Below are 25,990 nucleotides of genomic sequence, written 5' to 3' on the forward strand. Positions count from 1 at the left end.
TTATTTCTGTTATAGAGGCGCACGAGCAGAATGTACAATTGCAGGCCAGTCAAGTTCTTCCAAATCAATCTCGACAAACCATTCCTGTATGGACCTCGATCTGTACACTGGGGCATTGTCATGCTGAAACAGGAAAGGGCCTTCCCCAAACTGTTGCCACAAAGTTGGAAGCACAGAATAGTCTAGAATGTCATCGTATGCTCATGCTATTGCATTAAGATTTCCCTTCACTGGAACTAAGGCGCCTAGCCCGAACCATGAAAAACAACCCCAGACCATTATTCATCCTCCACCAAACTTTACAGTTGGCACTATGCATTCGGGCAGGTAGCGTTCTCCTGGCATCTGCCAAACCCAGATTCGTCCGTCGGACTGCCAGATGGTGAAGCGTGATTCATCACTCCAGAGAATGTGTTTTCACTGCTTTACACCACCCCAGCCAACACTTGGCATTGTGCATGGTGATTTTAGGCTTGTGTGCGGCTGCTCAACAATGGAAACCCATTTCATGAAGCTCCCGAAAAACAGTTATTGTGCTGAAGTTGGCTCCAGAGGCAGTTTGGAACTCAGTAGTGAGTGTTGCAACCGAGGACAGACGATTTTTATGCGCTACGCGCTTCAGCACTCGGTACGTTTCCACTTCACAATAACAGCACTTACAGCTGACCGGGGCAGCTCTAGCAGGGCAGAAATTTGAAGAACTGACTTGTTGGAAAGGTGGCATCCTATGACAGTACCACGTTGAAAGTAACTGAGCTCTTCAGTAAGGCCATTCTACTGCCAATGTTTGTCTATGGAGATTGCATGGGTGTGTGCTCGATGTTATACGGGTGTGGCTGAAATAGCCAAATCCACTAATTTGAAGGGGAGTCCACATACTTTTGTATATATAGTGTATTTATGAACTATAGCCATTTAATTATATCGTGCAAATATACCGTGCGTTATAGGGAAAGAAAGTGCGCGCTAGAATGCCCTTCAAGCCAATCAGAAACGAGTATTCAATAATGCCATAGTATAATTAAGCAATAAGGCCCGAGGGGGTGTGGTATATGGCCAATATACCACGGCTAAGGGCTGTTCATATGTACAACGCAATGCGGAGTGCCTGGACACAGCCCTTAGCCGTGGTATTTTGGCCATATATCACAAACCCCCGAGGTGCCTTATTGCTATTATAAACTGGTTACCAATTAAATTAGAGCAGTAAAAATAAATGTTTTGTCATACTCGTGTTATACGGTCTGATATACCATGGCTGTCAGCCAATCAGCATTTAGGGCTTGAACCACCCAGTTTATAATAAAGCAATAAGGCCTGAGGGGGGTGTGGTATATGGCCAATATACCGCGGCTAAGGGCTGTTCTTAGGCACGACGCAACACATTGTGCCTGGATACAGCCTTTGGCGATATACCACAAACCCACAAGGTGCCTTATTGCTACTAAAATAATTGAATCAAATCACATTTTATTTGTCACATGCGCCGAATACAACAGGTGTAGACCTTACCGTGAAATGCTTACTTACAAGCCCTTAACCAACAATGCAGTTCAAGAAATAGAGTTAAGAAAATATTTACTAAATAAACGAAAATCAAATCAAAAAGTAACACAAGAAAATGACATAACAATAACGAGGCTATATACAGGGGGTACCGGTACCGAGTCAATATGCGGGAGTACAGGTTAGTCGAGGTAATTTGTAAAGTGGCCTGGATACCACTACCCCGGCCACCAGCTCTGCACCCTCCGCTGCAACTTGTCCATGCCCCCCCCCCGCTTCTCCTTCACACAAATTCAGACAGCTGAAAGAGCTGCAAAATCTGGACCCTTACAAATCATCTGGGCTAGACAATCTGGACCCTTTCTTTCTAAAACTAGCCGCCGAAATTGTCGCAACCCCTATTACTAGCCTGTTCAACCTCTCTTTCGTAACGTCTGAGATCCCCAGAGATTGGAAAGCTGCCGCGGTCATCCCCCTCTTCAAAGGGGGTGACACTCTAGATCCAAACTGTTACAGACCTATATCCATCCTGCCCTGCCTTTCGAAAGTTTTTGAAAGCCAAGTTAACAAACAGATCACCGACCATTTAGAATCCCACCGTACCTTCTCCGCTATGCAATCCGGTTTCGAGCTGGTCATGGGTGCACCTCAGCCACGCTCAAGGTCCTAAACGATATTATAACCGCGATCGATAATAGACAGTACTGTGCAGCCGTCTTCATCGACCTGGCCAAGGCTTTCGACTCTGTCAACCACCGCATTCTTATTGGCAGACTAAATAGCCTTGGTTTCTCAAATGACTGCCTCGCCTGGTTCACCAACTACTTCTCAGATAGAGTTCAATGTGTCAAATCGGAGGGCCTGTTGTCTGGACCTATGGCAGTCTCTATGGGGGTGCCACAGGGTTCAATTCTTGGGCCGACTCTTTTCTCCGTGTATATCAATGATGTCGCTCTTGCTGCTGGTGACTCTCAGATCCACCTCTACGCAGACGACACCATTTTGTATACATCTGGCCCTTCATTGGACACTGTGTTAACAAACCTCCAAACGAGCTTCAATGCCATACAACACTCCTTCAGTAGCCTCCAACTGCTCTTAAACACTAGTAAAACTAAATGCATGCTCTTCAGTCGAACGCTGCTGGCACCCGCCCACCCGACTAGAATCACTACTCTCGACGGGTCTGACCTAGAGTATGTGGACAACTACAAATACCTAGGTGTCTGGTTAGACTGTAAACTCTCCTTCCAGACTCACATTAAGAATCTCCAATCCAAAGTTAAATCTAGAATCGGCTTCCTATTTCGCAACAAAGCCTCCTTCACTCATGCTGCCAAACATGCCCTCGTAAAACTGACTATCCTACCGATCCTTGACTTTGGCGATGTCATTTACAAAATAGCCTCCAACACTCTACTCAGCAAATTGGATGTAGTCTATCACAGTGCCATCCGTTTTGTCACCAAAGCCCCATATACTACCCACCACTGTGACCTGTACGCTCTTGTTGGCTGGTCCTCACTACATATTCGTCGCCAAACCCACTGGCTCCAGGCCATCTATAAATCACTGCTAGGCAAATCCCTGCCTTATCTTAGCTCATTGGTCACCATAGCAACACCCACCCGTAGTATGCGCTCCAGCAGGTATATCTCACTGGTCATCCCCAAAGCCAACACCTCCTTTGGCCGCCATTCCTTCCAGTTCTCTGCTGCCAATGACTGGAACGAATTGCAAAAATCTCTGAAGCTGGAGACTCTTATCTCCCTCACTAACTTTAAGCATCAGTTGTCAGAGCACCTTACCGATCACTGCACCTGTACACAGCCCATCTGAAATTAGCCCACCCAACTACCTCATCCCCATATTGTTATTTATTTTGCTCATTTGCACCCCAGTATCTCTATTTGCACATCATCTCTTGCACATCTATCATTCCAGTGTTAATACTAATTGTAATTATTTTGCACTATGGCCTATTTATTGCCTTACCTCCATAACTTGCTACATTTGAACACACTGTATATATATTTTCTGTTGTATTTTTGACTTTATGTTTTGTTTTACCTCATATGTAACTCTGTGTTGTTGTTTTAATCGCACTGCTTTGCTTTATCTTGGCCAGGTCGCAGTTGTAAATGAGAACTTGTTCTCAACTGGCTTACCTGGTTAAATAAAGGTGAAATAAATAAATACATAAAAGATAATAAACAGCGAGTAGCAGCAGTGTAAAAACAAAGGGGGGGGGTCAATGTAAATAGTCTGGGTGGCCATTTGATTAATTGTTCAGCAGTCTTATGGCTTGAGGGTAGAAGCTGTTAAGGAGCCTTTTGGACCTAGACTTGGCGCTCTGGTACCGCTTGCTGTGCGGTAGCAGAGAGAACAGTCTATGATTTGGGTGACTTGAGTCAATTTTTTGGGCCTTCCTCTGACACTGCCTAGTATATAGGTCCTGGATGTCAGGAAGCTTGGCCCCAGTGATGTACTGGGCCGTACGCACTACCCTCTGTTGCGCCTTACGGTCAGATCCCAAGCAGGTGTGATGCAACTGGTCAGGATGCTCTCGATGGTGCAGCTTTAGAACTTTTTGAGGATCTGGGGAGCCATGCCAAATATTTTCAGTCTCCTGAGGGGGAAAGGGTGTTGTTGTGCCCTCTTCACAACTGTCTTGGTGTGTTTGGACCATGATAGTTTGTTGGTGAACACCAAGGAACTTGAAACTCTCGACCCGCTCCACTTCAGCCCTGTCGATGTTAATGGGGGCCTGTTCGGCCCTCCTTTTCCTATAGTCCACGATCAGCTCCTATGTCTTGCTCACATTAAGGGAGAGGTTGTTTTCCTGGCACCACACTGCCAGGTCACTGACCTCCTCCTTATAGGCTGTCTCATTGTTGTCGGTGATCACTGTTGTGTCGTCAGCAAACTTAATGGTGTTGGAGTCGTGCTTGGCCACGCAGTCGTGGGTGAACAGGGAGTACAGGAGGGGACTGAGCACGCACCCCTGAGGGGCCCCCGTGTTGAGGATCAGCGTGGCAGATGTGGTGTTGCGGCTCGTCAGGAAGTCCAGGATCCAGTTGCAGAGGGAGGTGTTTAGTCCCAGGGTCCTTAGCTTACTATAAACTGGTTACCAATGTAATTAGAGCAGTTGCGTCGTGCATAAGAACAGTACTTAGCCGTGGTATATTGGCCATATACCACACCTCGTCAGGCCTTATTTATTGCTTAAATCACTATCAATATCCAAGTTCAACCAATATGTAATCATGATACACAATACAGAATGAGGAAAATATTTGGGGAAACTGTCAAGTGTAAATGTGTTTCTGAATGAGAAGTGACAAATGTGATGTGTTTCTTGGGACTTGAATGGATCCATTATGCTGCCACATGCCAGAGCCACAACACAAGCTGCAGAAGGACAGACACACAGCAGCTGCCAGGCTGCCACATGCCCAGGAGCAGAAGCCAAGGCATGGCACAGTTGACAGATGATGTATGTGTGGTGGTGCTGGTGGGAGAGTGAAGTGAGACTGCAAATGTACACTCACCGGACAGTTGATTAGGTACACCCATCTAGTACCGGGTCGGACCCCCCTTTGCCTCCAGAATAGCCTGAATTCTTCGGGGCATGGATTCTACAAGTCGGAAACGTTCCACTGGAATGTTGGTCCATGCTGACGTGATGTCATCATGCAGTTGCTGCAGATTGGACGACGGTACACCATTGACACCAGGCAGGATGGGTCCATGGCAATGTTTTTCGACTCAATTGTCCAATGTTGGTGATCGCGTGCCCACTGGAGCCACTTCTTGTTTTTAGCTGATACGAGTGGAACCCGGTGTGGTCCTCTGTTTCAATAGCCCATCCGTGACAAGGATCAATGAGTTGTGCATTCCAAGATGCTGTTCTGCACACCACTGTTGTACAGTGCCGTTATTTGTCTGTTAGCTTGCACAATTCTTGCCATTCTCCTTCCACCTCTCATTAACAAGCTGTTTTTTTGCACCCTTTTCGGTAAACCCTAGACACTGTCGAGCGTGAAAAGCCCAGGAGGGTGGCCATTTCTGAGATACTGGATCTGGTGTGCCTGGCACTGACGATCATACCATGCTGTCGCTTAGTTCACTCGTTTTGACTATTCTAACGTTCAACCGAACAGTAACTGAATACCTCAATGCCTGTCTGCCTGCTTTATATAGCAAGGCACCCATGACCATGAACTCACTATCGGAGTGAGCGATTTTCGTGAACGGGGTGAGTGTGTAAAGTCCCCACTCCTTCCTCTTCAGTCATGTTTATCTTTGCTTTCTAAATTACTTGGATCCACACTGACACGAACCTCATCCCCAGGCTAATGTGCACCGAACCAGATTACACTGACACTAATAGTAGTCTGGACCACAAAAAGACGTGACAAAAAAACTAGAATAGAATATTGTGTACAGTTCACACAAACAAAAACAGGCTGAGACCCCATCCAAGTTTCCAAGTTTAATTGATAAAAATAAAATGAGTGAAAAGAAAAGAAACACCCACACAATGTCGTCACCACACATACAGAGCATGGTTTGGCACAATACACCCCAAATCCTCTCAATATGCAAACAGAGGCACTTATCATTACACCATACTCCAATAGCACGCCAACTGTGAGCCAGGCAGTGTAGACACCTGAGGGGTAGGGGGGAGGAGGAACAAGAGAAATAAGAGTTATTAGAGAGAAAGAAAGAGAGACCTTTTAGGAAGTGTTGGGTGAGCCAAATGTAAATTCTGTCCTCCCTACACAGACTCCGCATGGACAGTCCACAATCATGTTTTATAGTTCTTTTATTTAGACAACCCAAATAAAAGGCACATAAAAACATTACGCATATGTTTACAATTATTCTTGACAGACATTTAAAAAAAAAAAGTTGGAATGTTTTACCTTTCTGCTAATTAGAAAGCCTAGTCTTCGTATATACAAAATTACCATTGTTAATGTTCTAATACAAAAAGATTTATAAAAAGGTTATCTAGTTTTTTTTCCTTGCATGTGTCTATCATAACTAACATGTCCTCTGAACTAAATGCTTTTGTACAAAGATATACATTCATCAGCCTTCACAGGGCTCCAAGATCTTCCAATTCATAAATAAAATTGAGAAAGATCAGACCAACTTCTCTCTTCCAAAAATCTAAGTTAAGCCCAAAACTATCATTGCATTTTTAAAAATGTAGTGTCATTGCAAAAAAATTAAAGCATTTGGTTAAAAAGAAACTGATGGTGCATAAGAGTAACGGGCCTTTAAAAAATTACAGACCATGTTTTGAAATATGTTGATAACAGTTTAGAATGTTGCTTACAAAACACTTAATTCAATGTAGAGCATACAAAAAAATTATAATAATCACAACATTTCAATTTGGTTGAGGGGGCTGTCTAGCTCTTAGCCATCTGAAGAGTTAAGGCTTCCTTCACAAAACAAGTCCATCACCATAGACATTATGCCATCTGTGAGAGCACAGGCAGCGCCATTGAAGCCATCCATTCTGAAATAGTCAATTATTTTACTAACAACCTGCTGCTGCTGCTACTGCTACTACTACGAGGTGGTAAACAAACGTAAAGGGTGCATACTGCCACCTAGAGTGTGTTGTTTGAACATGTATAAACATTTACATTTACGTCATTTAGCAGACGCTCTTATCCAGAGCGACTTACAAAAGCCAAGGTAGGCAATTTACTGCCACCTGCAGTTATGGAACGTTTGCTCATGAGTATAATAATTCATTGGCTGATCCCCCCTGATGACCTGGATGGGATCATGTGATCCTGCCTTAACCTATAGGAATTCCCACCCAGTCGACTACTTAAAAAAGTCCTCAATGGCGCTGCCTATACTAAAACGGGCTTTTGGCCACTAGTGTTGTCTAAGTCTATGTCCATCACGCATCACATCTTGAAGAGGAAGCAGAGGTGTGGAATAGTCTTGTTGTAAAGCAGTTCAGGCACACTAGTTACGGCCACTGCGGAAGGACAAATGACAAACATACACATACTTCAACAAAAAAAATGTAGTGTTTTCTTTCAGAAAAAAAAGTCAAGTCACTAGCCTTCTAATTACTTTTATTTTGACTCAACCCAAACTTGTACGAGCTCAAACGTCCACATGCAACATCGATGCAAGATCGATGGAAAGGGAATCCAATGCCAACAAGACCACAACGCCATTCCATTTCAGATTCAAGCAATTCTCTTGGGGCACTGTGTTGGCATGCATGCAATACTATCAAAGGCCTCAAACACCTTGCCGTTCCCAAGACAGAGACACAGGGAAGGCGAGGCCACTGACGAGGGCAGAAGTCTCTGAAGAACGTCCACCAGTTTGACGTTTGAACGAACCGCCTGTTCCCACCAAACCCATACAGCCTGATTTTGGGGTAATGGCTCACATCTGTGCCGTGTCGGCTACACATGCTTCAAAGAGTTCCTGCGAACGTAGGCCCAGGCAGAGCCAGTAGGCACTGGGCTGGGGAAGGAAGCAGCCCTGTGACCCATAACCGTTGACCATTCAAGAACACATGTAGTGGACGCAGCCTCTCGTCTCTGCTTCCATTCTCGTTCAGGGCACCTTGGGCCCCAGATGGCAGTTTTGGTTCTACAGTAATATAATAAAAAGGACCTCAGAAGACAGAAAAACCTCAAACTAACCTGGGAAGTAAACTACGCAAAAGTAGTCCAATGGACGGCCATATTGACAATGATAAAGTAATTGCAGACCTGTGTTGAAGGACATTACTTTTTTGGGGACAGGCAAAGACAAAATAATAGCGTTCTAATATTTACAACGAGGGTACAAGGTCAACAAAGGTTGCGTGTTGACCTTAAATTGAGACTTTTACTCTCATCAAAAACGATGCTACTCTCAGTAAGGTTCCTGAGTAGAAGTTCATACTTATAAGATCCTAAACTTGAAATAAAAAATAAATAAAAGAGGGGGATAAAATGGCCCTACCAAAACCAAAACCTCTCCCAACATAACTATTTTCACAAAAAATGTTAGGTGAACTTTGTGACCTCCTTTTCAGCATAGTGTCTACTCTGCCACTAGGTGGCTCTGGTAGCCTCTACATTAAACAAGGCTCTCAGCCAACACTAATCATTTTGATTCTTGATAATACTGCTGTTTTCAGGACATTAACCCGGGGATATGCTTTCAGTGCGAGACATTTCCTCCTTGTGTTCCTGTAACATTACCACTGTAATGTCCTCCGGCTACTTTATGAAGTCATCTAAAACACACCTGACAACTATTCATTAAAAAAACTAACTAAAACCATGTATAGGTTTACAGTATCCAGCAGTGAGAAGTGACCGTTTTCCAGAGATGGCGTCAGGACCTGGGAAAGCTCACCTTATGTAGTCAAAGGCATTGGCCTAAGATACAACTGTGGTGCCTTTGAAACATTTTTCCCCCAGAAAAATCACCATTCTGCAAAATGGTAGCCTTCGTCCCTTCTGCTGTACTTAACTCCTTACAATGCATACAACTATTAAATACTGATTAGCAGGCTATAATAATAATAATAACAAAAAAAAGAAAACTAATATAAAAACCATCTGCTCTGTAAGAGAGCATTTAAAAACATGAATACCAGCAATACATTTCTGTTACAGTTTCATTCCAATGCCAAATATGCAGGTATGTTCTGACGCAAGCCATAACTCATTGTTTGTTTACGTCAGGCATCCACTTGGTGCATCATCACAAAGCTCCATTCCTCCTTCCGAGACTTCCCATGACTTCCAGGACTGTCCTCCTACCGGCGGTTAAAAGGAAATAAAATGCACCCGCATCTACAGGGGCTGACCAGTCCACCTCTCATCATGCTGCAGCCAGACGGACAGACAGACGGGTACAGCGTCCAGCTAGCCCCCCACACTACACCTCTGCTACAACATCATCTATAGTACTCCTGATAAGGAGGAAGGTCTGCTAAAGTAAGGGAGGAGGAGGAGGTTTGGGGGTAGAAGAGAGGTGGGAGGGGTTGATAAAGAGATGCTAACCAGGGGCCAGGGAAGGGGTTACTACCAGGGAGGGGAGGAAGGCAGGACCTGGGAGAGAAAAGGCATGCTATCCATGGGCCGCATGGCGATGTTGAGCGGCCCGGTTATATTCATGGGCATCCCAGAGGTGATGGCCACAGGGTGGGCTATATTCATGGGCCCGGTGATGGTCACTGGGTGATGCAGGTTGATCGGAGAGGTGATGTTGACTGTGCTGGTGGTGATGTTCATCTGGGCGGCGATGGTTACCGGGTTGCTGGCGTTGCCACGGTTCATTGCTGAGGTGATGGCGGCAGAGTTGGTGACGGGCGTCACCGAGCCAGAGTTGTGCACGTTGTTAGAGTCTGAGGAAAGACGAGAGGGAGGGAAGGAAAGACGAGAGGGAGGGAAGGAAAGACGAGAGGGAGGGAAGGAGCCAAAGAAAGACAGAATGAGCTGGATGATCGCTCCTAACAAGCCATTTAGGATAGCCCCAAACTCCACAGGGTTAGAGGGGTCGAGGTTTGAGTCACTGCAACAGTCAACCCACACACACATTAAAATGATTAGACATGATAAAACAAAATGGTAGGATTCTTATGAACCTACCTTGAAAACGAGAGATGTCCATAAGGACTTGGAACGAGTTATTTAAGATCTCTCCTACCGTCAACTCACCTGAGGGGGCAATTCAAAAAGCAGGATCAATGTGCTAGCCAGCTAACTTTCAGCTAAAATTCAGAAACACTTTATTTCATACTATAGTCAACTTTAAATGGTATGGTATAATTCACTCAATACTTTCAACAACCCATATTCCACTTAAACCTTCTGAGTTGTAATTTAAGGTTTATCAAAGTTATTTGGCTAGCTAACTTATTGATCCTGCTTAATGAAATAAAACCCTGATACCTGAATAACCATAACACACACAAGCATCTGCAACGACTTGGTTGGAAAACCACTAGAACTACACAAGCTAGGCTAGAAGACAGATCTGTAGTGGAAAATGGGCCACTTCAATGCATAAGTAAGTATTTAGCTACAAATTTGGAGGGGTTGGGATCGGGATGGGTTTTGGCTTTAGTTACTAGATTACCTTTTCGTAGGCCTGAGTGGTGGTTCCACTGCCAGTCACTTTGCCCTATTCAGAGATACAGACAGATAGGGGTTACATTGATTGACAGGACTGATTGGGACAGGTCATCATTTGGTCCTGCGTGCCAGCAGAGCATATGGGGACAAAGGTCATTGGGTTAGATACACGAAGGGCCAATCATATGGCCTTCTACCAAGTAGTAAAATGTTTATAGCACGTTGTAGCTGGTGGGGAGAAAAAAATTGATTTGTTGTATAATGTATGCGTACCCAATTACCCATTTTATTGTAAAATGAATAGGGTCTGCTGAACAATAGATTTTGCCCTTGCTATTTTAGAGTGATCAATCCTATGACAAATGCATCAGTGATCTTATTTCTTTCAAACTGGACTTTAAACACCCATAAGTGGAGGTTTGACAAACCAACGAGAGAGCAGACATCATAAACCTCAATTTCAACAGCTGACAGACAAACAAGATACCCAGAGTCTGAAAACAGACCCATCAACACTTAATGAGAGGATATTAAATTATTTATTTGGTCGAGTCGCATATCGCATTTGAATGACTTGCATTGCTGCACTAGTTTGCTATGTGCGTCAAATGAATTGAACTTGCAAAGCCCTTCAAATTTAGACCATCTCCTAAAAGATTTCTTGCTACAGGATATCGATTTCTGTCAGCAGATACTTGTCATCTCCACCACACATGTAAACAACTGGCCAACCAGACCGGGCCGGCCTGTGGGTGGGCCCCAGCAAACAGACATTATCAGGATATTACGCCATGAATGAGTGGCAACGACACAGTCCTTGTCAGTTGTGGACTGTTGTGGAGTACATTTGAATCTGTAAGTCAATTTGTTGTGGTGCTGCAATGAAGGAGATGAATGTCCATGAAAATGGCCAACATAAAATAGGCCTATTCCTAAACATTCTTTATCCTGACCCAAATACATCCAGACATGGGTCACTCTCCACTCCATTTCATGATTTCGTGACTCTAGAGAAAGGTCCAAAATCTGACGACAACTTCTAAAACCTGTGGTGTATTCATTACGGAAACCGTTTAACGTTTAAGAATCAAACAGATCAAAACGAGAGTTTCTATTGGACAAATTCAGTTAGGTCCCTCCACATTTCATTCAATTTGCTTCCATTTAAGAAACGTTTAGCAACAGAATCGTTGGAATGAATACACCCCTGACAACGTGCTTTGTGCCTGCCTTTTGTGTATAGTTCACCACAGAACAATAATATGCCATTTAGCAGACGCTTTATCCAAAGCGACTTACAGTGATGCGTGCATACATTTTTGTGTATGGGTGGTCCCGGGGATCGAACCCACTACTCTGGCGTTACAAGCGCCGTGCTCTACCAGCTGAGCTACAGAGGACCAGCTGAGCTACGAAGGAGTGTTGAGTGGACTCCTCCCACTCAACACTCCTTCGTTTAAGAAGAGGGGAATAGCCTCTTTCAGGACTGCCAAGCGTGAAAATCAACATGCACCTCTAGCCGCACAAGAGTAAGATGTTACTTCGCACCAAGTCACTGTGGTTATGATACAATATCCTTCACTAGTTACTAATAATTTCGCTCAAAGAAACACATCACCGTTTACTGAGAACTTGATGTCTGAAAGGGAGACCTGCACTCTCCAATATTGGAAATAACAGGGGGAGGAGCTAATGTCTCTAACAATGCATGGGGTGCTTTCAGCATAAAGACAGGGACGGAATAAGTACCTAAAGTATTTTTAAGAAAACAAATACGATTTAATACCTAGGTCTGGAGGACCCCAGGCTAGGTGTGGCTGAGGGGAGAGAGGGAGGGAGTGGAGGAGGAGAAGAGAGTGGTGGAGGCTGCCTTGCGTACCTTTATTACAGGGGTTGTTGAAGCTGGCTTGGCCGTGGGTCTTCAGGTGGCTGGTAATGTAGGCGGCGCTCAGCATCTTGCCACAGATGTTGCAGGTCACCTTGCCCTCGTGTCGGATCATGTGGGACCGCAGGCGGTCTTTGGTGGCGAAAGCAGAGGTGCAGGCCTGGGGAGGTATACAGGGACAATGAGGGGGATATTAGACTATACAATCTCACTCACTCTCTCTCGGTCTGTCTGTCTAAACTGCAGACATGTCTGCATCTTGAAGATTCAGGAGAGATTATATTTTACAATTGGGAGATAGGATAATTTTATTACGCTTAATCCAACAAACCAGGAGTGAATGTGCGGGATAGGAGCATGAACATAAACAGGGAGGGTGGAGTCCCGGAGGGAACATAAACAGGGAGGGTGGAGTCCCGGAGGAGGATGCCTGGCTTCTTACCGTTACTTGGCATTTGAAGGGTCTCTCTGAGGAATGAACATGCTTCACGTGACAGCTTAGATGGTCAGGCCTGCAGGGGGAGAGAGGACACAGAAGAACACAGGCATTTTAAAACCTGGTATAGTAGCTACAACACAGGTAGAGTTTCATCATTCACTCCATACAGTGACAGTAGCTGGGGCTGCACACACTACTACACCGTTGACACTTGATTCAATTAACAAAATGGGCCAACAAAAGGTCGCAGGCAAATGACAAATGCTCTGTGAACCCACTGTCTTCAATTATGCAAATTGTATCAAAGGCTTTTACTGTGGATGTTTTATTTATTAAATGAATGAATGTTAGTCTCATGGCGGGCCATATTTGACCCATGGGACACAAGCTATTAGAGCATCAATCCACTACTACACCCCTCCCAAATGCATTCTTTCCACCAAATAAATGATCTATGTTCTTGCAACAAGACCAGAGAGTTATTCAGTTGAGCCACACCCAAAAATTATCAGAGGGATGGAATTTAGACATATTTCAAAATCTAGCTAGAAGTCTATTTTACAACATGACAGAAAATCATATCTGTTCTACAGTATACCCTGGAGAAGACAATTATCTGACAACCACAGCCGTTCGTCTGTTGCTCAGTTGTCCTCGTCTGCCCTTACTAAGCCATACTAGTGAAAATGTAGCTACTGGACAAACGCAGCCAGAGTGTGGCTTGAACATGTCTCTAAGGAGGCGGTTTCACACTAGCAGGGTTTTTGTGATGGCGAGCAGGAGTCCAACCCCATCTCCTCAGGAAGCTGAAAAGCTCATCTCTCCTCCCACTCAACACTCCTTCGTTTAAGAAGAGGGGAATAGCCTCTTTCAGGACTGCCAAGCGTGAAAATCAACATGCACCTCTAGCCGCACAAGAGTAAGATGTTACTTCGCACCAAGTCACTGTGGTTATGATACAATATCCTTCACTAGTTACTAATAATTTCGCTCACAGAAACACATCACCGTTTACTGAGAACTTGATGTCTGAAAGGGAGACCTGCACTCTCCAATATTGGAAATAACAGGGGGAGGAGCTAAATCAATGATTAGAAATCAGACCAGTCAGTGAGTCAGAACACTACCATTGGCCTTGGGAGCTGCAGGAGTGACACTGGAGACCCAGGACCATCTCTTCTGGTGCTGTCTGGCCCCTGCAGCCATCTCCCTGTCCCGTGCTGACATCCCTGAGAGGGGGGACACGAGGGACTACTATGTGACGCACGCAAAGCTCCAGATACTGTTTATATACATGGTGGGGCACTGCTTGCATGTCATGAGCCAGTACTAGGGTCTGAATGGAAACTGCGTGGGGCATCGGTAATCATGGCCAAGCTTCATAATGCTACGCACAAACAAGAGGTGGTCCAGAACAACAATTAAGGACACTGTCTCATAGGGATACCATATAAATAGGCCTTCCGGTGTGTGATTTTAGGCATTCAAATTATACTCCACCTTTGGTTCTTTGCTTGGGGAATTTCATTCAAAGTGGAAATTGTACATAATACACCTTTTGGCTATGTGCATTAAAGCATCATAGTGAGAACACACTAGTATGCAAAGCAACGTTCCTAAATTCCTATCGATTGAGACTGATTAACCAGTCCAATTCAATTACATTCCAACACGTGGGGATTTCCCAAATTACAATTAATCACACCATTAAATTATTAGGCTACTGACCACTGAATATCAATTTCAAGTGGAATGTTTTTACCCAACAAAGCCCGCCATCATCCATATCATATTCATCTAGGTCTGCATGTGACAGTCTTCAGTAGGTGCAGCCCAACAAAACAACCTGCCCCCTTCTAGCCTTTATGGCTTTTTTAACTGTAATTTAGGCTTCTTCTTCTACAACATAAAGTCGTATCCTGTACATAAATGTATCCGATTGTGAATAAAGACGACTTTTGAAAAGGTGTAATATTGCCCTCCTCTTGCTTTTCCCCCACAATCAGGAAATATATTTGGGGCCCATTGAAATGGAAGCAGTGGAAAAATGGATGACCTTCACACAGTGGTGGTAACGGTAAGAAATGTGTGAAATTCCAACGAACCTTACACAGAATGCATTATTGACAATTACAGCTCAACATCATGTACTATGAACAATAACATTATGGACCAAAAATGTTTTGTAGTAAGTTGAATTGCGTCACGCACCTGGAGAAGCCCTTCCCACAGACAGAGCAGATGTAAGGTTTGTGAACGCCCCCGTCGTGCGAGCGCACGTGGTAGGTCATGCGGTCCTTCCTCTTAAAGCGCTGCTGGCAGATGGGGCACTCGAAGGGCTTCTCGTCTGAGTGGGACAGCTTGTGACGGTTCAGGTGGTAGACGTCACGGAAGGCCTTGCCACACATCTCACAGCCATGGTTCTTCTTCACAGGCTTGGCAGGCTTCTTGGGCTGGCTCTGCTGCTGCTGCTGATGCTGTTGATGCTGGTGCTGCTGGGAAACCATGGTGGGAGACATGATGCTGGAGCCTGTGGAGGCAGAGGTTGTGGCCGTGGTGAGGATGCCAGCGATGGTGGAAATGTAAGAGGGCTGGCCGCCACTGTTCTCGCGCTGCGGCACCGTGGAGATCATGGGCACCATGGTGGGCGCCGTCTGTGGCTTCTTGGGACGAGACACCATCTTGACGCCCGTATGGCAGGACTCGTGCCGTCTGAGATGGTAACTGTCCCGGAAGGCCTTGTTGCAGTATCCGCAGATGAAAGGCGTTTTGGACTTGGGCTCTTTCTTCACCACAGCAACGGGACCACCGCCGCCTCCTCCTCCTCCTCCTCCTCCTCCCGTCCCACTGGCCACATTGTCCTTGAGGAGCTCAGCGACGCTGACCGGGGGCTTCTGGTCCAGGAGGATGGGCATCACAGGCTTCTGGTCCACAGGTTCTGGTCCTCCTGACTGGAGGAGAGGCAGCAAGCTGTTCTGGGCCACCTGGTGCTGGTGATGCAGGGCTTCATTGGCCTGCTGGAAGGACAACAAAGACAGCCATGCAGAAGCACATCAGTACACAGTCTACAGTCAGTCAGTTACACCCTGAAAGCTACTACCGCTGCATGTAACAGAGAGAGAAAGTGAGAGAGACATTTTCCTGACTGCTCAAGAGAGGTGAAACTGACTGCCTTGTCAGCAGAACTACTGCTGTTTCCTAAATGTGCTTACAAGTGTAATCTAGTGCTGGGGATGACAGTAAAACAGAACTTCCCATTTTTCAAAGGAGTGAGCAGAGTATGACAATTTGATTAACTTTTCTTATTTGAAGAGTCCATTTGGTTGTAAGCTTCCATTTTACAGATGCGGTTGATGTATTTCATGAACTAAGCTATACTACTCAAACGCTTTTCTGGTGACATCTAAGGGTAGCCTTGTGGGTGACGTTGAGGCTTGAGGTTCAAAAAGAGGTTGCTCAATTTCTGCCATTATTCTATGTCTTCCCCTGTGCCATTCAGGTAGCCAAATTACTACTACTACTACTACTACTACTACTACCCCGGCCCTGTCTGCATGAATACTGCGTTCTAAGAAGAAGGTCAGGCTTTAACAGAGGGACAGCCATTAAGTTATCAGAAATAGAAAGGGAGTCATTTCCAGCCAGGGCATCTGAGCCCCTCAGAAAAAACAAGAGTGCAGCCCTGATGAATGTGGTGTGAGAGGAGGGTTAGGAGACGAGTAGAGGGTTAGGAGACAGCTGTTCAAGGTGCCATATAACTAATAAGACACAGGAGAGGCAGGAGAGGATTTCAACTCTGAGATTTGAGCTCAGTGGGTGATGTAAAGTCAGTTATGTCGTAACAGAATATGACATGAACAATATACAGTACACCAACGTACACCTTACCAACTGCATACATACAATGAATCGGCAGGTTCGTTTCACTTTGTAGATTTACGTCTCTTGACCTTTTCACCAAACTCTTGAGTTTCTTGAACTATGATGATGACTAAATCTGGTATTGTACACCCAAAGTATTTAACTCGAGATCTGCTCAAACGAGTCCTTCAGAGATTGACACACAAGTCTACATACACAAGTAGCAGGCTACACACACACACACAGAGAGAGAGAGATCCCTGCCACTCAATAATCTAAATATGTTGCATGTAAGGTGATCTCCTGTGGGGATTTAGATTCTCCCCCCTCTCTCCTCTACTGGCACAGCATCTAACACGGGACAACCTGTATGTTAGCTAACTATACCTAATAAAAAGCTGGAGCTGGAGCACGCCCAGAGAAAATTATTTAGTGTAGAGGTGCTGACTAACGGCGAATAAACTAAGCTATAAAAATAAATAAAGAGTCGCACCCTCTGTATATATAAACTCCCAGTCATTTATTGGGTAAAACACCACCCTCTGTATATATAAACTCCCAGTCATTTATTGGGTAAAACACCACACTCTGTATGTATAAACTCCCAGTCATTTATTGGGTAAAACACCACACTCTGTATGTATAAACTCCCAGTCATTTATTGGGTAAAACACCACCCTCTGTATATATAAACTCCCAGTCATTTATTGGGTAAAACACCACACTCTGTATATATAAACTCCCAGTCATTTATTGGGTAAAACACCACCCTCTGTATATATAAACTCCCAGTCATTTATTGGGTAAAACACCACCCTCTGTATATATAAACTCCCAGTCATTTATTGGGTAAAACACCACCCTCTGTATATATAAACTCCCAGTCATTTATTGGGTAAAACACCACCCTCTGTATATATAAACTCCCAGTCATTTATTGGGTAAAACACCACCCTCTGTATATATAAACTCCCAGTCATTTATTGGGTAAAACACCACCCTCTATATATATATATATAAACTCCCAGTCATTTATTGGGTAAAACACCACCCTCTGTATATATAAACTCCCAGTCATTTATTGGGTAAAACACCACCCTCTGTATATATAAACTCCCAGTCATTTATTGGGTAAAACACCACCCTCTGTATATATAAACTCCCAGTCATTTATTGGGTAAAACACCACCCTCTATATATATAAACTCCCAGTCATTTATTGGGTAAAACACCACCCTCTGTATATATAAACTCCCAGTCATTTATTGGGTAAAACACCACCCTCTATATATATAAACTCCCAGTCATTTATTGGGTAAAACACCACCCTCTGTATATATAAACTCCCAGTCATTTATTGGGTAAAACACCACCCTCTGTATATATAAACTCCCAGTCATTTATTGGGTAAAACACCACCCTCTGTATATATAAACTCCCAGTCATTTATTGGGTAAAACACCACCCTCTGTATATATAAACTCCCAGTCATTTATTGGGTAAAACACCACCCTCTGTATATATAAACTCCCAGTCATTTATTGGGTAAAACACCACACTCTGTATATATAAACTCCCAGTCATTTATTGGGTAAAACACCACCCTCTGTATATATAAACTCCCAGTCATTTATTGGGTAAAACACCACCCTCTGTATATATAAACTCCCAGTCATTTATTGGGTAAAACACCACCCTCTGTATATATAAACTCCCAGTCATTTATTGGGTAAAACACCACCCTCTGTATATATAAACTCCCAGTCATTTATTGGGTAAAACAACACCCTCTGTATATATAAACTCCCAGTCATTTATTGGGTAAAACACCACCCTCTGTATATATAAACTCCCAGTCATTTATTGGGTAAAACACCACCCTCTATATATATATATATAAACTCCCAGTCATTTATTGGGTAAAACACCACCCTCTGTATATATAAACTCCCAGTCATTTATTGGGTAAAACACCACCCTCTATATATATAAACTCCCAGTCATTTATTGGGTAAAACACCACCCTCTATATATATAAACTCCCAGTCATTTATTGGGTAAACACCACCCTCTGTATATATAAACTCCCAGTCATTTATTGGGTAAACACCACCCTCTGTATATATAAACTCCCAGTCATTTATTGGGTAAACACCACCCTCTGTATATATAAACTCCCAGTCATTTATTGGGTAAAACACCACCCTCTGTATATATAAACTCCCAGTCATTTATTGGGTAAAACACCACCCTCTGTATATATAAACTCCCAGTCATTTATTGGGTAAAACACCACCCTCTGTATATATAAACTCCCAGTCATTTATTGGGTAAAACACCACCCTCTGTATATATAAACTCCCAGTCATTTATTGGGTAAAACACCACCCTCTGTATATATAAACTCCCAGTCATTTATTGGGTAAAACACCACCCTCTGTATATATAAACTCCCAGTCATTTATTGGGTAAAACACCACCCTCTGTATATATAAACTCCCAGTCATTTATTGGGTAAAACACCACCCTCTGTATATATAAACTCCCAGTCATTTATTGGGTAAAACACCACCCTCTGTATATATAAACTCCCAGTCATTTATTGGGTAAAACACCACCCTCTGTATATATAAACTCCCAGTCATTTATTGGGTAAAACACCACCCTCTGTATATATAAACTCCCAGTCATTTATTGGGTAAAACACCACCCTCTGTATATATAAACTCCCAGTCATTTATTGGGTAAAACACCACCCTCTGTATATATAAACTCCCAGTCATTTATTGGGTAAAACACCACACTCTGTATATATAAACTCCCAGTCATTTATTGGGTAAAACACCACCCTCTGTATATATAAACTCCCAGTCATTTATTGGGTAAAACACCACCCTCTGTATATATAAACTCCCAGTCATTTATTGGGTAAAACACCACCCTCTGTATATATAAACTCCCAGTCATTTATTGGGTAAAACACCACCCTCTGTATATATAAACTCCCAGTCATTTATTGGGTAAAACACCACCCTCTGTATATATAAACTCCCAGTCATTTATTGGGTAAAACACCACACTCTGTATATATAAACTCCCAGTCATTTATTGGGTAAAACACCAACGTGTCGGCATCACTGTGGGTCACCCTGAAGAAGGCTCAGTGATCCCGAAACGTTGGTGTTTTACCCAATACATTTTAGAACACCTACTCATTCAAGGGTGTTTCTTTATTTTTACTATTTTCTACATTGTAGAATAATAGTGAAGACATCAAAACTATGAAATAACACATTTGGAATCATGTAGCTGTTCTTGCCATAATATGGACTTGGTATTTTCCCAAATAGGGCTACCTTCTGTATACCCCCCCCTACCTTGTCACAACACAACTGATTGGCACAAAAGTATTAAGGAAATATATATTCCACAAATTAACTTTTAAGAAGGCACACCTGTTAATTGAAATGCATTCTAGGTGACTACCTCATGAAGCTGGTTGAGAGAATGCCAAGAGTGTGCAAAGCTGTCATCAAGGCAGAGGGTGGCTATTTGAAGAATCTCAAATATATTTTGATTTGTTTAACACTTTTTTGGTTACTACATGATTCCATGTGTGTTATTTCATAGTTTTGATGTCTTCACTATTATTCTACAATGTAGAAAATAGTCAAAATAAAGAAAAACCCTTGAATGAGTAGGTGTTCTAAAACTTTTGACCGGTAGTGTATATACACACACACACACACACACAGTGTGCAACTCTTTATTTATTTTTAAAGCTAACTATACCTACCCAAATCTCAACACAGGATCATCCACATAACTGGATGCCTTAAGACAGGTGCTCAGGGAAATTTTAGCACTTACGTGTGGTGGCAGAACTACAACTGAATATGATGCAAGATGGAGGAGCATGACTTGGCACCACAAGGAACCTTTGCCACCATTTGTTACTCACAAAACGACATTATATTGACAAAAATGGTGAACTAGGGAAACAAATATTGTCCAGAATGGTTGCTTTGACCAATTGGACAAGTTCAGGTAGTTTCTCATCTACTTCAACATTTCCTCCCATGTCGCGCCTCCTGAACACGGTATCCATCTGCAATGACGAGCAACTAGCCCCTTTACTATTCAGAGCCGTTTTGAATGGCGGTAACAGAACCTACCAATGCTAATTGTTTGAAATGAAACTTTTGTCGTGTCTCAGGGTGTGTTGTAATATGCTGCTTACACATCTGCTATAAATATCCCTTTTGGAGCAATTTCACACCACTTTCATGTGGTGCTGTGGGCGCAGGCTGGTTGAGGCATCATACTCTCAAACTACTTACACCCCCCAAATCACATTCATCACACTGGCTTATATAACCTACTACAGCAATGAACCATCCGTAATTAAAACATTACAACATTTAAATATTTCCTTTAACAAACACTAAATTAGGAAATGTTTCAATAATGACCTACTAATAATCATACACTACCCAAAATGTTGCTGATTGTCTATTGTTTTGCAGTGGTTGAAAAACATGTAGCAGTGTAACGAAAACTGACAAGGTAACAAAAAAATTACCCAACACTGGTAGCTAATAGAGCAGTGTAAAGAGGACAGCTGCAGGCATTGTCCAATTGGTCATGGCAGCTCCCAAAGAATGGGTGGGGGGGCGGGGGGTTTATGAATATTTTTGGTTGGTGCGTGAATAGAGTTTCACATTGTAACCAGCAACCTTCCAACGGGCCGACCAAAGACACCACGATTGAGACGACCTTGTTATTTTCCGTAATCACCATAGGGCAGAGTTAAAGAGCTGACCCCTGGGCTTTCAGGTTCAGCCAAGCATCCCAATACGGTCAGCCAGGCAAGCAAGGGATGGGGTCTGGGCTGGGGGAGTCGGAAAAAAATCCAAAATTGTGTTCCTTTTTCTTTATGCCCTTTTGTGGAGCCGTAGAGGACACAAATCCAAGCAGTGATGCACTTACGGCCCTCAGGGGGGCCTTTGTGACACCAGTCCTGCCTGATTTGGGGATTCTGTTCAGCTGGCGGACGCTGCAGACTGTTTAGTGAGTTACCACAGGCAGCCGTGCTTTGGGGAATGGGAGAAAAACAGGGTGCAGTCACAGGGTGTTGTGTCCCCTTTTTGTCCTCTGTCCACACTGTAGTTGGATCCAGACTGGAATTCTTACCACCATTAGCATTTCTTCTAGCTGTGTGTGTGTGTGTGTGTGTGTGTGTGTGAGACAGCGAGGCTCTCAGACTCAGACACACAGACACACAGGGAGCTGAAGCCCGCTGTGCCTTCACGCTGCTCTGATGATTTTGATACAAATCCACTCTGAAGGCTGAGGTCATTCCAAGATAAATTGTGTTGAAATGGAGTTGGGGGCGTGGAAAATAACAAAAAAATTGCAACAAATAAAAGCAGCCTGTTCTGTTGTTAATTCAGTCAGATGTGGTGGTGGGGTTTTAAAATGATGGAGGAGAATCTCATTCACCACAATACTAATCTGTTTAGATATCAGACAACAAGGACCCAAGAAGGCATCCTGCCATTTGCTCAGACAAGAAGTGCCCAATTTATTTTACGATCCCAGAAACAACAGTAATAGTTAAAATATATTGGTATTGCTTGTGTTCTGACAAAACTTGATAAAACACACTCAATGTCTGGCACCAACCTGCATGAGGGAAGCAACAGGATCTGAGTGTTAACCCTGAAACCAGGACTAGATCTTGACTACACTTCATGTGCAGAAAACCTGTGATTGTTTTTTTACAGGGACATTTTACTATGGAGGACATGAACTTACTCTGATCCCTGTGTAGTAGTCCCTACGTGGATTCCCTGGAACCATGGGACCTACAGAAGACTAATACAAAAGAAAAGGAAAATACTGGGCTTGTTAATAATATGTTAACATTAACAGTAAAACAAAACCCATTACGTATTGTCTTAGGGGAATCCTAAAATGTAAGTTTGTCCTAAATCGGGAGAAAAGAAATGAGTCATTTTCATCTGATTCAGGAGGATTACGAGAATACTATTATTGAGAGCTGCATAGCTTGACAACCTCCCCCCCCAGCATAACCTCCGACCTTACAGAACAGTAACAAGTGACGCCGACTCATTAGACGCTTCATCAAATCCAGCGAATCAAACGGAGCCTCCAAATAACAACTACTTAGTTTCCATTTTCCTCCACTGCTCCATCACACCAGCTTCAGGTATTTGTACCTTGTTAGCCACAAAATAAAACCATTATCAAGGGTCCCTGGCTCACGCCAATTAACTGGCAACAGCTGCACCTCTCCAGCGCTGAGGGAAAGGAACTATATAGGCCTACCACTATGGCTGCAATATGATCAGGTGGAGTAGGGAAGGGAAAAAACTAGTGGCAACTTGGTTTGAGGACATACATTTTCAACACTGGTGTTCACATTTGACCTGGGATTGGGACACTACGTAGTAGACCGTTTGAGATGATGTTGTGAAGAATAAGGGTCTTCAAAGATCCAATTAATCTAATAATTTAACTGACACTGCATTTTGTAATGTATCTTAGGTGGCCAGATAGATAGGACAGTAAAAGTTACATACATGCCCCCTGGGAGAAATAGCCTGTTCCCCTTAAGCTAATGAGCCACATTCCAGGAAAAGAAATTATGACTGATGTGGTTTCCCATATTCAGACAGACATAGAGGATGTTTCAAATGTCTAGGCTTACATATTCTGGATTCTCAAATGCAATTCCCTTCAGGTGTGATGGAAAGAGAGCTCTTTTCAAGATCTAGCCGACACACGTGACTGCTGGTGGATGAATTCCCAGTGGTTACATAATGTCTACAATCTATGAATGTAGTGTACCTGGCAAGTTGACTGCTTTCGTGTTTTCTATCTCCATCAAAGTCTCTCCTTGTTTTGTTTTTTGACTGGTGCCCTATGTACATAGTCATTGAACACCGGTCACTTTAATAAATGTTTATATGCTGTTTAACCCACTTCATATGTATATACTGTATTCTAGTCAAGGCTCATCCTATAAAACTACAGCTGTACACATATGTTCTACTCATACTGTCCATTATGTCTATACACACACCATCATATACATATATTATATTCCGCACTCTGCCATTACTCATCGTGATATTTCTTAATTTTGTGGGATTTGTGTATATTGTTTTTTTAATTGTTAGCACCTTTGGAGCTAGAAACACAAGCATTTTGCTGCACCTGCGATAACATCTGCAAAATATGTGTACAAGACCAATCAAATTTTATTAGATGTTTAACGTCTTGTTACAAGCACACATCAGTAAATACTACAACTTCTCTGCATGGACATAGTGCAACAAGAGGATCGGTTTTTACATGGACAACTTTTCACCTTCTACTAACAGAAAGAGTAGAAAATGCATTTTTGCTACACATTTTAAGGTGCAAGTTGTGTATTGCTCAGAATGCTGTAACCTTGTCCAGGAATTCTGATTATGTATAGATTGGATATAGGTACTTAATAAAAAACGACGTTCTTTGGATTTCAATGAGCCAAATACAATAGCCATTGATGACTATCCCTATAACTGGTTTGCAACTTAAATCGCACCAAAGGCAGACAACTAAGGACGTGAATATCCTCTGCAAACTGCATAATAGATATCTCAGACATAGGGCAGAGGGGTTACAAATGATCAGTAGTGCAAGAATTAGCTAGCAGCAGATTACTGCATAGTTTAAATTCTTTCTCCAACCCGCGGTTACATATTTTGGGATGAGGAAAAGGGGGGGAAAGTTTAGAATCGGAAGTGCGGGGTATTCCCTCCTCGTGCCCAGCATGTAAACGAGTGCGATTTGCTAAAAGTAGAACATAATTCAAATCGCATCAAAACTTGTAACCAAAATCACTGACCGCGAAAATGAAAGCAGTTTTCATGCCACATTTCCTCGCTGGCTAGCATGGCTCGCCGCTGGAGGTGGGGATTGTTCTCCTTCTTTGAGGCTAGCTACAGCTAGCTAGTTAGCATTCTAACTAACCAACGCGCGGGCATGATCACTTTGCTAGCTTGCTTGCTTTTTCTATTTAGCTAAGTGGGGTCCAATTCAATTTATCCGGTATTTATAATAAACATGCATTGGCGGATTTGGACTAAAATCTACAAAAACTGGGGGGGAGACCGAACAGATTCCCCCCACCCCCTCGAGCGTCATCCGTATACCTCACAGCTGGAAGTCTGGGATTGATGTAGTGAGCTAGCGAGCTAACGTTCGCTCGTTTATCGGATTGCTCATAGGCTAGCCAATATTAGCTAACGCTACCATTGTTTTGCTTGACTAGCTCTACTAGAAATCCACGTTTAAAATCACCAGGGGCAACGATGCATTATACATGTAGTAACATTTAGATGTAGTTAATCAAATTTACTACTCAGATGTGACACTTACCTGGAATAAAAATGTACTCCAGCTCGGTTCCATTGCAACACTTAAAATCTGCAGGAAACCTAGACGGAATCTGCAACAAAGCAGCTAAACATGGCAGCTGCTACAACTTCCTGTAACCCTCCGGGCTGAACCATTTCTAGTCGACGTTTATGGGGCGTTAGATATTTTTCACAAATTAACATATTGTAAATTGACTTGTATTAAAATATTGTTGCTATAAAACGTGTTTCTAATACCAATGTACTGGAAAACGATTGAATGGTATATAATGTGGCGCGTCAATCAACAATAAAATATGTTCGACATGGAACGTGTTCCCCCATTTGTCGCGCTTAACTAGTCCATTAGAGCGCCTTCCAGAGATGGAATAAAAGTAAATCATTTTCAATATGCCATCGTCGAAGATGGTAACTGGTTGTGTCTTTATATATCATTACATTGTGTTACAAAACAAACACTAGGGAAAAAGCAACATGTTATTTCTATACAGTTTAGCTACTATTTGTCAACCCCTTCAAATCTAATTTCAAGAAATCCTTTCAAGATTTGCTGGGATTGCAAAATATTGCAACATATGCATAACATTAATTTATTTAACAGATATGTTTTCTAAAAATGTGCTCAGCACCTACCTTCTTCGTCAATTATCTGATAACCACCATGGCCTTGCTCTATGAAATGATGATGAATTACTTACATAGACTTATATAATAATCACTT

At 43.1% G+C, this 25,990-nt stretch overlaps 1 protein-coding gene across 5 annotated transcripts; it reads right to left on the bottom strand.

The window, feature by feature from the left end:
• Positions 1-7,219: 7,219 nt before the first annotated feature.
• LOC121567746 (vascular endothelial zinc finger 1) lies at positions 7,220-25,364 on the bottom strand. 5 transcript variants are annotated; one of them, XM_041877985.1, is made up of 8 exons: positions 25,271-25,364; positions 22,637-22,696; positions 15,170-15,975; positions 12,962-13,031; positions 12,514-12,679; positions 10,639-10,683; positions 10,149-10,217; positions 7,220-9,904 (listed from the first exon to the last, which is right to left on the bottom strand). In XM_041877985.1, exons 1-8 carry the CDS (start codon positions 25,301-25,303, stop codon positions 9,582-9,584), a joined length of 1,572 nt encoding a protein of 523 aa, XP_041733919.1. In that variant the 5' UTR covers positions 25,304-25,364; the 3' UTR covers positions 7,220-9,581. The 5 variants fall into 5 exon arrangements, with proteins under 5 accessions (XP_041733919.1, XP_041733921.1, XP_041733922.1 ...); XM_041877987.1 differs by lacking the exon at positions 22,637-22,696; XM_041877988.1 differs by lacking the exon at positions 10,149-10,217.
• Between the last annotated feature and the right edge of the window lie 626 nt (positions 25,365-25,990).

This window comes from Coregonus clupeaformis, chromosome 6, assembly GCF_020615455.1.
Source record: "Coregonus clupeaformis isolate EN_2021a chromosome 6, ASM2061545v1, whole genome shotgun sequence".
In the NCBI taxonomy this organism is placed as follows: domain Eukaryota; kingdom Metazoa; phylum Chordata; class Actinopteri; order Salmoniformes; family Salmonidae; genus Coregonus; species Coregonus clupeaformis.

What these genes read in the sequence shown, in the direction of transcription:
- LOC121567746 (XM_041877985.1), bottom strand. Translation starts at nt 25,303, where the DNA reads ATGGAACCGAGCTGGAGTACATTTTTATTCCAG. An exon ending in GGAGTACATTTTTATTCCAG is followed by an intron (nt 22,697 to 25,270) that starts GTAAGTGTCACA and finishes CTTTTGTATTAG; the next exon opens with TCTTCTGTAGGTCCCATGGT. An exon ending in CAACAACCCCTGTAATAAAG is followed by an intron (nt 10,684 to 12,513) that starts GTACGCAAGGCA and finishes ATCTCTGAATAG; the next exon opens with GGCAAAGTGACTGGCAGTGG.